Source organism: Pseudorasbora parva, chromosome 2, assembly GCF_024679245.1.
Source record: "Pseudorasbora parva isolate DD20220531a chromosome 2, ASM2467924v1, whole genome shotgun sequence".
Lineage (NCBI taxonomy): Eukaryota > Metazoa > Chordata > Actinopteri > Cypriniformes > Gobionidae > Pseudorasbora > Pseudorasbora parva.
The window spans coordinates 4,391,094-4,404,988 of NC_090173.1; the positions used below are offsets into that span (position 1 = coordinate 4,391,094).

A 13,895-nucleotide genomic window follows, 5' to 3' on the forward strand; every position below is an offset into this window, starting at 1 on the left:
CTGGACAATTGTTTCTGAGGGGCAACAGAAACAATCAAATCATTGCCAACAGGTGAAATTCGAGATCTAATTCCATTAACCTTACCAATAAAATGTTTTAAAAACTCTTCACACATGACAGCAGAAGGAGAAGTGCGGGAGTCACAGTAGGATGAAGAACAGCATTTACAGTAGAAAAAAGTACTCTAGAATTATTACAGTTTCTGGAGATGATGAGAGAGAAATAATTTGATCTAGCCAATTTAACAGATCTTTGATACTCGTTCAAACGGTTCTTTAAAATCTCATAAGAGACTTGTAATTTATGTTTAACCCATTTGCGTTCAGCCTTCCTACACTCCTGTCTAAGAGCACGGGTAGTACTGTTCAACCAGGGCTGCGATTTGTCTTTTCTCCCCCCGACTTTGACAGGAGCCACAGCATCTAAAATCTCCAAGCAAGAAGAGTTAAACTGATCGACCAAGTCTTCTAAACCCATACAGGGAGAGTATGACTCTATCAATGAAAATAAAGGAGAACCATTAAAAACAGCTGAAAAACTATTAGCTGTGCATGGATTGAGTATGCGGGCCGAAACTGAGGCTGAAACAGTATTAGCCAGTGGAACACAAGGAAAGTTAGTATTTAAAATAACAGCCTTATGGTCAGAAAAAACAGTATCAACAATCTTCATGCTATCAATAGCGAATCCCAACGACAATACAAGGTCAAGCGTATGACCACGTTCATGAGTTGGACCCGAAACACATTGCAAAAAATCAAACGACTCTAATAAATTAAAAAATGCTTTAACCAGGGGCTTTGAAGGGCAGCACACATGTATATTAAAATCCCCCAAAATTAAAATATTGTCAAAAGAAGAGACTACACCAGACAAAAATTCTGAAAACTCCTGTTGAAAATCCCCATGAGAATTAGGGGGTCTATAAATCAAAACACATAGCACAGATTTAAAAGAATTCAGCGTAATTAACAGAGATTCAAAAGTGCTAAAAGACGCTGAAGGTGAAAGTCTACACTTAAACTTGTAATTAAAAACAACTGCAAGACCCCCGCCACGGCCAACAGACCTAGGGGTACTAAAAAAAATGCAGCCAGGAGGAGAAAGTTCAGAAAGAGAGGTCATTTCACCCGCATTAAGCCAAGTCTCAGTAACAAATAAAAAAATCTATTTCATGAGAAAGAAAAAAATCGTTCAAGATAAAGGTCTTATTTGCCAGAGATCTCACGTTTATCAAAGCCATTGTCACTGGAGAGAGAGTAGAGTTTGAAGAAGACGATCGCAGAGAGGAATCGTAAAGTTACCTGGCTTCCGTCACGTAAATAGCGAAGGTTAACTCCTTGATCTGCACACCGTCGCCTCACGAACGCCATCCGTGAAAACTGAGACATCAGCGCCAAATTTTTTTTTTATTTAACCAGGTTAGTCTCATTGAGATATAGAATCTCTTTTTCAAGAGAGACCTGGCCAAGATAGCAGTACAAATTAAAGCATACAATCACAAAAACACAAAAGTCAAGTGCATTTCAATTAAATAAAAATGACATTAATTAAAACATTTGCATGTGTGGATTGAGTCATGTTCTATAGATTTAACATAACCTTTAAACTCATTTAAGGAAATTAGACTCTGTAGTTTGAGTATTTTCTGTAGGTCATTCCAATTTGAAGGTGCAACAAACATGAAAGCTTTTTTGAACATCTCAGTCCTGGCTTTAGGTACATTCAATGAAATAATTTTCTGGGATCGTAAACCATAAGTACTCTGTGTAAAAGAAAGTAAATCAGATATGTAACCTGGTAGCCTGCCTATGATACCCTTATATATAAAGATATAAAGGTGAGTAAGCCGGCGACTTGACAAAGAGGGCAAATTCACCGAGGAGTAAAGTGTACAGTGATGAGTGAGGGGTCTACAATTCGAGATAAATCTTAAAGCGCCATGAAACACAGAATCCAACATCTGAAGATACTTTGATGGAGCATTCATATACAGCAGATCACCATAATCAATCATAGATAGAAATGTGGCATGGACTAGCCTTTTTCTGGCAGAAAAAGTAAAACAAGATTTGTTTCTAAAGAAAAAACCTAGCTTCAGTTTCAACTTTTTCACTGGATTCTGTAAATGAAGCTTAAAAGAAAGGTCATCATCAATTAAAAATCCTAAATATTTATAAGATGAAACTACCTCAAGTTTATTACCCTGATCAGTAACAATATTCAGGTCTGACTCATTTTCCAATTTCCTTGCGTTTGAAAAGACCATTACTTTGGTCTTCTCTGCATTAAGCACAAGCTTTAATTGATAAAGCTGAGCTTGTACTCTATTGAAAGCAGTTTGCAAGCATTCATACGCCTTCTTAATGGTAGTTGCAAAACAATAAATAACTGTATCATCCGCATAAAAATGGAAAAATGCATGTTGGACATTTTCCCCTATACAGTTTATATAAATGGTGAATAAAAGTGGCCCAAGAATGGAGCCCTGTGGAACCCCTTTACAGATAGATACATAGTTTGACATTAGGCCATCAACTTGCGTAGCTTGAGTCCTGTGTGTCCTGAGAGTGCTGAGACATGCCTATACTGATCAGTCTCTGAACTAGTATGCTATGGTCTACTGTGTCAAAAGCCTTGGACAAATCAATAAACAGTGATACACAGTGTTTCTTTTCATCCAGCGCTTTGACTATGTCATTAATTACTTTTATAGCAGCAGTGGTAGTGCTGTGTTTTTTCCTAAACCCAGATTGATACTTAGATAAAATTGACTGAGCATTTAAATACTCCTTCACCTGTTCACCAACCAAAGATTCCAATACTTTGGCCAACGCTGAGAGTTTGGAAATGGGTCTGTAATTATCTGGCAAGGTAGGGTCACCTCCTTTCAAAAGTGGTAAAACATATGCAGACTTCCAAACCTTTGGAATTTTGTTTGTGACTAGTGAAAGATTAAAAAGATGCGTCAGAGGTTCAGCTAGGATATCTGCAGCTAATTTTAAAAAGAAAGGCTCTATAGCCCCGTTTCCACCAAAATTACCCGGAACTATTTGTACCAGGAACTTTTTTACAGGAACTTTTCTCCCCCCCAGACCTGCAGCTGTCTGCGTTTCGACCGCGATAAAGTTCCGAGAAGATTAGGCAAATTAGTCCGGTGATGTAGGACTGTGCGCGACTGTTCCTCCAAATCAGTGAAGGACAGTAATCATTTGTGTGTGTACCGATTGAAAGATTTAGTGATCTGTTTACATGAGACGTTATCTAAACCGATCTGGTGTTTACATGTGATGACTTTCAATCGCAATCATTTTGTCATATGCAGTTTGTCTGCCGCACCAAAAATGTCAACGCTGTTTTCTCCAGCAGCTGGAGTGTGTTGACTGTAGCCATAGCAACTCTTAACGGCCACCAGGACTAATACAGTATTATTTATAGCTATTTGTTGTAAAGTGTAATAATCATCTCAGAAAAAAAAATCTTCTGTCAGGCGCAGTTAAAGTAAAAACTGCCTGGGGCAATATACGCTGTGTCATTACTCCAACATTATCTTCATAACTTATGAAATAAAAAGTTTACCCCTCAGAAAAATGTACTTTCCTCTCTTGTCAACATGAGCGCGGCGCGCGCCGTCACGTCATGTAAGGACACACACTTAAAAGTAATCGGTCAGGTCGTTTACATGGTGAAAAAAAATTAATAACGAGTATGGACGAGATTCAAGCTTTGCTGCTTTTGCTGGTTATGTATAGGTTTACTAAAGAGGTAATTAACAATGACAGAAAAGAGCACTAATATGCAGATTCAGCAGCATGCAGCTGCAGCATATTCAGAAAGCTTGTAAAGCTAGATTTAAAATGACAATGTATATTATTATCAGCTATTACGGACATTGAACGTGAGATGGCTGAGACGACCGCGATCCACCAGACAGAGAGCAAAGACTGATATTTACTGAACGCAGAACGAACCTCGCAAAAGACTTTTAAAAATGCCGAAAGTTCCTGAACTTTGAAAAAGTACTACCTCGCGAGCAGGGCCGTTTGGAGGGGGAAATATTTACCCAGAACTTCAATTTTACCCTGGTTCCTGCGGTCTAAACACACGAAGTACCACCCAAAGTTCCTAGTTCCTGGGTAAAGTTCCTGTGGTGGAAACGGGGCTTAAGTGATCTGGGCCAGCAGGTTTTCGGGGATTTAATTGTTTCAGGGCTTTATGAACATCAGCAACAGAGAAAAGGTTAAAATTGAAAGTTTTGGCAGTAATAAAAGTATCATTTATCGACTCCGAAACTATTGGGGCAACAGAATTAAACAAGCACCCAGATGATACAAAATGCTCATTAAAACAATTTAACATTTCTACTTTGTCAGATATAGACACACCATTCTTAACTATAGATAATGGTAAACCTGTTGGTTTAGTCGATGTAGATAACGACTTAACAGTTTTCCAAAACTTTTTTGGGTCATTTAGATTCTCTGTGGTTTCAGATAAATAAAATTCAGCCTTAGCTTTTCTGAAAAGTGAAGTAAATCTGTTTCGCAACCGCCTGAAAACAACCCAATCAGCATCAGTATCTGATCTCCTTGCCTTTGTCCAGGCTGCATTTCTCTCTTGGAGCAATTTAGAAATCTCGGAGGTAAACCAGGGATTATCCCTACCCTTAATTCTAAATTTACGAATAGGTGCATGTCTGTTCAGAATATCAAGAAAACTGTTTTGAAAATAAGTCAGGGCTAATTCCACATCATCAATCAAGGCAATTCTACTCCAGTCAAAATAAAACAAATCATATAAAAAACCCTGCTCAACAAACATTTTCATATTTCGCCTTTCAACAATACGAGGTGCAGACCTGGGCACCTTAGTATCTCTAATAGCAGCAATCACACAGTGATCACTCACATCATTAGCAAAAACACCTATTTCAGAAAACTTATAAGGGGCATTTGTCAGAATTAAATCAATGAGTGATGATTTCTTCGGACATTTAGGGTTTGGCCGTGTAGGAGTGTTAATTAATTGAGTCAAATTTAAACTGCTACACTGCTCCTTAAAAGCATCTGATATTGGCTTTAGCCAGTCCCAGTTCAGATCACCAACAACAATAGTATCATTACAAATTACTTGACTTAGCAAATTTGATAATGTAAATGAAGAATCATTTGATGCAGAAGGAGTTCTATAACAACCAACCAACCTAATATTATGTTCTTTTGAGACTTCAAGGTTTAAGGCCAAAAACTCAAATTGTTTACACACTGATTTTGAGAGCACTAAACTCGACCTGAATTTGCTTTTAATATAAATAGCAACACCTCCCCCCCTTTTGGGGCGATCTGAACGATACACATTATAACCATCAATGCAAATATCTCTATCAAGGACAGATTTAGTCAGCCAGGTTTCAGATAAAACAACAATGTCAGCATCAGTTGACTTGGTCCATAAATTAACCATATCCAGTTTGGACATTAAACTCCGAACATTGAGATGAATAATGCCCAGGCCAGACCTAGATTTAAAATCTTTAGGTGTATCACATATCTTAAGGCTGTCAGGGCCTGGATTAGGTTTAACATTTCCAGAAATTAGTAATAAAATAATAACAAGGAGTCTGGACTTAGCTGATTTACCACAGAAGGTGCCAGATCTAGTATTTAATGATATAATAAAAGCAGGAAGTGAGTCTGTAGAAACGATAAACCAATCCTTCAAAATGGAGAGACAGTGAAGGTGGAGTAGATTTGTAGCCTTGAAAACAAACAGAAATGAGTGACTTGGCCTTTGCGATTTTAGTTGGACCGTGAAAAAGATTTCAGCACTAGAGACTACATAAGGAAACTGCGTATGGATGGACCCGTTTTCTGACTGCAACCGGACACCCCCACTATTAAGGGGAATCAGAAAGATAAACAAGACCAAATAAAACGTCATAATTTAAAACACTAGACAGACGGCTTTGTGTAACAAAAAGTGAAATATGAAATGCAGTGATGATTTAACAGACTGTTAAGTTGAAGCAGGATGATTGTCCAATGGTGGTGGAGGCAGTTGAGGCTGAAACAAACGACTGTCCAAAATTATAGGCAGCCAAAGCTGTAGCTGACTACAAATCTGGTGATGTAGGGAGCTGAGACTGTAACAGATAACAGCCCAGAGATGAGAGCAGGTGATGAGAGCAACTGATGGGATGGAGACTGTAGCAGATGACAAATCCAGTGGTGGAAGATGAGGCTGAGACTGTATCAGATGACAGCCCAGAGATGAGAGCAGTTGATGGGATGGAGGAAGCTGAGACTGTAGCAGACGACAAATCCAGTGGTGGAAGATGAGGCTGAGACTGTATCAGATGACAGCCCAGAGATGAGAGCAGTTGATGGGATGGAGGAAGCTGAGACTGTAGCAGACGACAAATCCAGTGGTGGAAGATGAGGCTGAGACTGTATCAGATGACAGCCCAGAGATGAGAGCAGCTAATGATAGCAACTGATGGAATGGAGACTTAAGCAGAGGATAAATCCAGTGGTGGAAGAAGAGGCTGAGACTGTATCCGATGACAGCCCGGAGATGAGAGCAGCTGATGGGATGAAGGATACTGAGGCTGTAGTAAGCAGGGGCACGACGATGATAGTAGTGAGGGGATGAAAGCCACAGCTGAGGTAGGCAGAAATCCGCTAAATGTGATTTAGGTAGTAGCTGGTAACGGCAAGTAGTGAGAGTTTAACTGCAGCTAGTGGTAGCTAGCCGGTAGCAGCTAAAAGAAAGCCACCCACTTTGCTGCAAATAGTGCCTCCAAGTGTTAGAGTTAATTCATGGGGCTAGTTGCTGGTCATGGCTAGTAACAGAGTCTAAGTTTAAAACAAGTGGAAAGTAGCTGTTTAGTAGTGGAGTGTGGATTAGGCTACAGGTGAAAAAGATTAGAATAAAAATCCAAGTAGTGTAGCCAAAGCACAAAATGGCTACTTGTCCTCAGCTAGCTAAGCTATGCAAAAGACGCTAGCAAAATCAAGTTTAAAATCAGTCACCAATAAAACACAGTATTGTGCCTCAGTGTCAATCAATGATTTCTTATCACTTATCAGTGTATCACCCATTCAAGGCAAAACAAAAAACAGATGTACCTCTTGCTGTTCTAATGCAATGATGCAAACTGTGAGTCGTGCTGAGATCCAACGGCCCAAAATACCAGAAAAAGGCGAGTAAACTCCACGGTAGAACAGTTATCCACTCAGTATGCTTTAGAAGTCCATAAGTTGTAATTCTCAGGGTAAAAAATTATATTTAAAAGAGATGCCTTTTCCAAACAAGAAACAAACAATACAAGACCAACATAGTTTCTGCCATCTTGGATTAGGGGCGGGGTCTGAAAATGACGGCAAGACAGGCAGAATGTATGAACGACTCAAGTTCACGACCACGGCCTCCGCCATCAAAGAAGCTGGTCCGATGACTGGTAACTTCCTGGTCCTCTTCGATCTCGCAAGGGCTCCAGCACTACAGTACACAGTTTGCTAGCCTAGAAATCTAGACGCAACTGAGACAACTGGGATTCCTTAATAATCCTCTATTAACCGAATCAACTATCTTTTATTTATTTTTTATTTCAGATGTGATGGAAGAGAGCGAGGAAAGTGAAGAACTGAGAGAAGTGGAGGAGGAACATCATGTCAAACATGGAGAAAAACCTCTGAGTCGCTCAAAGACTAAAAAGACATTTATAAAGACAAGAAGAGCCAAGAAATCTACAACCTGCACTCAGTGTGGGAAGACTTTTAAAAACAAACGTAACCTTGAGCGTCACATGAGACTTCACACTGGAGAGAGGCCATTTGCATGTGATCAATGTGGAAGGAGTTTTACAACCAAAGATTATCTTGATGTTCACATTAGAACTCACACTGGAGAGAAGCCGTACTCATGTGATCAATGTGGAAGGAGTTTTATGTCCAAATATTATCTTGGTGTTCACATTAGAACTCACGCTGGAGAGAAGCCGTACTCATGTGATCAATGTGGAAGGAGTTTTATGTCCAAATATTATCTTGTTCACATTAGAACTCACACTGGAGAGAAGCCGTACTCATGTGATCAATGTGGGAAGAGTTTTGCACAAAAAAACAATCTTTTGCGACACATGAGGATCCACACTGGAGAGAAACCACACACATGTGGTCAATGTGGGAAGAGTTTTGCACAATCAGCCCACCTTAAAGTTCACATGAGGATCCACACAGGAGAGAGGATGTTCACATGTGATCAATGCTGCAAAACATTTGTTAGAGCATCAAACCTGAAGGCACACCTGAGAGTTCATACGAAGGAGAAGCCACATTCATGTTCTGTGTGTGGAAAGAGTTTTTCACTGCTATATACTTTACAACTACATCAGAAAATACACACTGGTGTTGGAGTTTATATGTGTTTTGAGTGTGAGAAGACTTTTACTACAGCAGGCAGTTTAAAACTGCACCAGATGATTCACACTGGAGAAAAACCTTACAAGTGTTCACACTGTGATAAGAGATTCAGTCAGTTATCAGCTCTGAAAACACATGAGAAGATTCACACTGGAGAAAAACCTTACAAGTGTTCACACTGTGATAAGAGATTCAGTCAGTTATCAGCTCTGAAAACACATGAGAGGATCCATACTGGAGAAAAACCTTACAAGTGTTCACACTGTGATAAGAGATTCAATTATTCATCAGCTCTGAAAACACATGAGAGGATCCATACTGGAGAAAAACCTTACAAGTGTTCACACTGTGATAAGAGATTCAATTATTCATCAGCTCTGAAAACACATGAGAGGATCCATACTGGAGAAAAACCTTACAAGTGTTCACACTGTGCTAAGAGATTCAGTCATTTATCAGCTCTGAAAACACATGAGAAGATTCACACTGGAGAAAAACCTTACAAGTGTTCACACTGTGACAAGAGATTCAGTCAGTCATCATATCTGAAAACACACGAGAAGATTCACACTGGAGAAAAACCTTACAAGTGTTCACACTGTGACAAGAGATTCAGTCGGTCATCAGCTCTGAAAACACATGAGAGGATCCATACTGGAGAAAAACCTTACAAGTGTTCACACTGTGACAAGAGATTCAATCTGTTAGGAAATCTGAAACAACATGAGAAGATTCACACTGGAGAAAAACCTTACAAGTGTTCACACTGTGCTAAGAGATTCAGTCAGTTATCAGCTCTGAAAACACATGAGAAGATTCACACTGGAGAAAAACCTTACAAGTGTTCACACTGTGACAAGAGATTCAGTCGGTCATCAGCTCTGAAAACACATGAGAGGATCCACAGCAGAGAGAAGCCGCACACGTGTGATCAGTGCGGGAAGAGTTTCTCTTCTAAAAGTAACATGAGAAAACACATGAAGATCCATGAAGTGGAGAAACCACATCACCACAATATATGTGGGGAGAGTTTCTCTCCGTTTTCTCCTTTATTCACTCGTAAGAAGAACAATTATTGTCTGAAATCACAGTGAGTTGTTCATTTTATATATTAAGACACAGTTTCTTCTGTGTAATTTATTTTCTTATCAGCCATGATGAGCGACAGGCCATTTTGGTAGTTGATCTCATATCATGTTTGTTTGTTTTTGGCAGAACTATCAGAAAGCATCTGGAAGAAGAGGACAGAGAGAAAGCCAGTGATCCAGAACATGCAGAATGAAACATCTTGAAACTGAAGAACAAAGAGGTTTGTTGTTTATTCTTCATTCCTCATTCATTCCTCATGAGACTGAACAACATCTGATGCTCACCAGATTCACATTGTTTCTATATCTGTGTTTTGAACCAGCTGAAGTTTGTTTATTAAGCAACCAGGGCAACCACCCAGTAGAGCATTGCAATAATCTAGCCTTAAGGTTATTAATGCATGATCTAACTGTTCAGCATTTTGCATTGAAAGCATGTGCCGTAATTTAGATATATTTTTAAGATGGAAGAATGCGGTTTTACAGATGTTAGAAACGTGGCTTTCAAATGAAAGGTTGGTATCAAAGAGCACACCCAGGTTCCTCACTGACGACGAGGGCTTGAGAGAACAGACATTGAGTGTTAGACAGTCAAACTGATAAGGGTCAGTAAGTATGATTTACATTATGCCAATGCAATTCCACTAATGCCAACATAATTTGAGACGATTAAGAAGAATGTTGTGGTCGATAGTATCAAATGCAGCGCTAAGATCGAGTAACACTAATGGAGAGATACAACCCTGATTGGATGATAAGAGTAAATTATTTGTAACTCTGATGAGAGCAGTCTCAGTACTATGATAAGGTCTAAATCCTGACTGATCTAAATCCTGAAAGATCCATTTCTTTCTAAAAAGGAGCATATTTGTGAGGACACTGCCTTTTCTAGCTTGACAGAATGAGTAGATTTGAAATTGGTCTGTAATTGACTAATTCTCCAGATTCAAGCTGTGGTTTTTAGATAATGGGCTTAAAAACAGCCAGCTTGAAAGTTTTTGGGACATGTGGCTAAATGTTGTACGCACAAGACAATATAATGAACTGAGATTTCATCGCTCTGCTGCAGAATTTAAAAGTTTTCAACATAGTTTCTAATATTGTTACAATTGTAAATCATCTCAAAGACACGTTGCATTTTGACATGTTGCATGTCAAACACGTTGACCTACAACGTGTCACGAAACGTTGCATTTCGACACGTTGCATTTTGTGCGCATTTACGCCCGTTTCACACATACTCCGTCTGCAGTGCGTGTGCGGTGCGTGTTGCGTTGCGTATCCGTTGCAGGAGCCCCACACCCTGTAGTGTTTTCACATATGCTGCGTTTGCAGTCCGCAACTGATCCGCTGTTGCACACCACAAACACAGCATTTATTCATTATTTTTTTAAATCCAAAAGTTTTTACTGAACATGCCTCGTCAGAATTCCAATCCTCTTTGTTTACTCTTTAACAGAAGTCAGGTTACATAGCCTACTACATTTAAACAACATTTTTTCAATTCATTAATTCATATTTATATATAAATATACTTTAGATTTAGCTCACACAAAAGGCAAAACATTTAAACATAGGTTATAGCCTAAAATCATAAACATTTTAAATTAGAAACTTAGAATAGTCTATTCAAAAACAGCCGACTCTCGTCTTTTCTTTCGTTTTTACACCCTTTTAAAAGAAATCCTGCAGGTCAAAAAGAACTTTGCTTTTCACCTCCAAGAAAGTACGAGTGCTCTCCATTATGGTACATTTTTTTTACCTCAATGCCAGGTAAGGTGTCGTTTTGTTGCTTTACTTGAGAAAAAAAGCCATGTGTTGACTTTGAAACAAGAGTATATTTTAAATGATATGCATCCGCTTTGAAATTACTAGATTTTCGCGTCAGTACATGTTTATTTTAATGCGAAAAATGTTCTATCACTTTAATGCAGCAACGCAACGCAGCGCAGCGCAGCAAAAAATAGACTCGGTACGAAAACGATCCGTGTACTGCTGCAGACGCAACGCTCCTGGAACGGACTGACGGACTGCATCCGCGTGCAGTGTGAACGCTGTCATCCGTTAACATGGGTACGGAAAAAAATACGCAACGCACACGCACTGCAGACGGAGTATGTGTGAAACGGGCGTTAGTTTTGTCATTTCACCAGAATAGTCTTCGCAACAGCATTAAGCGATAGATTGACGCGCTCGTCTGTGTGTGTGTGAGAAAACTGCACAGGCTAAAAGAAAAGGTAAACCCCACCCACATTGATTTGATTGGCCATCTGAGTGCTGTTAGACCACATTCATTTCTACTATCTGATCAGCCTCTGTTCATGTCAACCAATTATACCCCAGATGGCAAACAGATGTTGGGTGCTGACGTTGGCCCAACGTAATATTGTCCGTTGGGCCAACCATGTTGTTGGACAGCCAGCAGACCTTCTAAAAATTTAAATATATAACCTAGTTTAACCATCTAAACTGAAATTGTTTTAAAAATGTGTTTATTGTAGATCGAAATCTATCTTACTATAATCTGCTGCGCTGTTTTCCATTTTTCTGTTGTTGTATGTTGATGGCGGTAGTATTGTACTCTTAACTGTGTGTATTTTAATGTAAGTTTAAATGTGGTGTCATTGATGTATTTTTGTTCGGAGAAGTCGAAGACAAATTTCCACTAAGGTGGACAATAAAGTCGAATGAACGAATGAATGAATGAATCTGCCAACTTCATAAATAGTAAATCTGCAAACTTGTAAATAAATAGGCTTTACCTATACCTTTCACTCAAATTTTGATTTTGAAGATTGTGACATGGCCTATTCATTGTTGAATTGAATTAAGAGAAAGCAAAACAGACAAACTGAATTGGTTATAAAAATGAACCTTTTTTATTACATAAAGTCAAAGAAATCAACAAGGAACCAAAAAGTGACAAAAAAAAGAGAAAATGCAGAAGAAGGACAAAAAACCCCAGCTGAAAACTCAGAATCAGTTTGGCAGATTTGAAGCGAATTGTGTGTGGCTGATGAAGATAGAGCGGAGAAGAAGTAGCAGCATCATATACTCCTGTAAAAAAACAACAAACAAACAATTTTTTAGAACATTTTAATAACAACCCAAAACAGAAAAAAAAAGTTTTTTGCAAGAAATTTTCATCATGTTGGGGTAGCAAATTTTTTATACATCTATATTTTTATAAAAACATATACAAGATTTCATACATCTTAATGCAGTGTATGCCTAGTAAAGATGAAATCCACCTCTGTTTAGTGGTGGAGTTAGACAGAGGAAGATAAAAACAATCTTTGGAAGACACATATTCACTTTCACACCTGCTGGAATCTGCTTGAGGCATCTGCTTTTCTGTGTTAAAGAAAAAATATAGTAATTATCAAATGGTAAATTACTTGCAACTTATATATTAATATATAGTAATTAATAACATATTTGATCAGCCTTGAAAAGGGCTTGTGTACCTTTTTCTGTTGGTCTTTTTTTTCTTCCTCCTCCATTTCGGTCTCCACTATACTTCAGCCAGGTTTTTATTTTTCCACCACTTTTGCTCCTTGTTTTTTGGCTGCATCTGTCAGGATGAAATGAAAGAAAATTAAACAGAGAAAGGGTTAGCAGACAAATCATATCTGGGGTGTATTTTTTAGAGCTCTGTATGATTAGTGGATTTATTGGCATTCTTATATTGACTTGCATTGTATTTAATTCAGACACATTATGTGAGACTCTAAGGGGTTGTTTACTCTTTTGCTATTTCAAAGTTATGTCTAAGTTGGGAATGTTTTTTAAAACATATCATCTATGACAACTTTTGCTAGCAAGAGTGTAGAAAATGGGCTCTTTTGTCCTCTCCCTTGCCAATTTAAATTGTTGGCCAACTCATTGGTAATTATTTCCCTCAAGATTCTCTGGAAAATGTCTTTGGCAGATGTTCCACCCAAGCTGGTAAGATATTTTGTCTATGAAAGAAAAAAAAAGTGTTAAGCAGCAGTAAATCAGGTCTAGACCTCTACATACTGGTATGTTAGTATTCTTTTAAGTGAAGTAACAGAACATCATTAGAATTTACCAGAGAGCGTTGTGTTTCTCTGTTTGACCGCCTATCCTCCAGATCTTTTATGTCTGTCATGCTCCTTAATGGAAACTGAAATTCCTCATTTAGAACTTCTTCTTCAGGCCATTTTGCGAAGAGAGAATGCAGCTGGAGTGTATTCTGCCTGACTTGACCCTCTATCTCTTCCAGCATCTGGTAGAGCCGGAGTTCTCTTTCTAAATCAGACATACGATGCAACATTATAACTACACAGAATTGAACGTATAAAGAGAGAGACTGCCTATCTTCTTTTGTTGTCTTTATCATAACATAACTTTTCCAGCCTT

At 38.6% G+C, this 13,895-nt stretch overlaps 1 protein-coding gene across 3 annotated transcripts in view; it reads left to right on the top strand.

Annotated features, from left to right (window-relative positions):
• The window catches only part of LOC137090166 (zinc finger protein 91-like), a 128,502-nt gene that overhangs the window by 89,466 nt on the left and 25,141 nt on the right, over window positions 1-13,895 (top strand). For 2 of the 3 annotated variants that reach the window (XM_067453966.1, XM_067453957.1), the window contains exons 2-3: window positions 7,615-9,514; window positions 9,640-9,733. In XM_067453966.1, the coding sequence (XP_067310067.1) occupies window positions 7,615-9,514; window positions 9,640-9,706 (1,967 nt within the window). In that variant the 3' untranslated portion in view covers window positions 9,707-9,733. The remainder of the gene's footprint in view (window positions 1-7,614; window positions 9,515-9,639; window positions 9,734-13,895) is intronic. The other variant, XM_067453985.1, reaches the window with a different exon arrangement.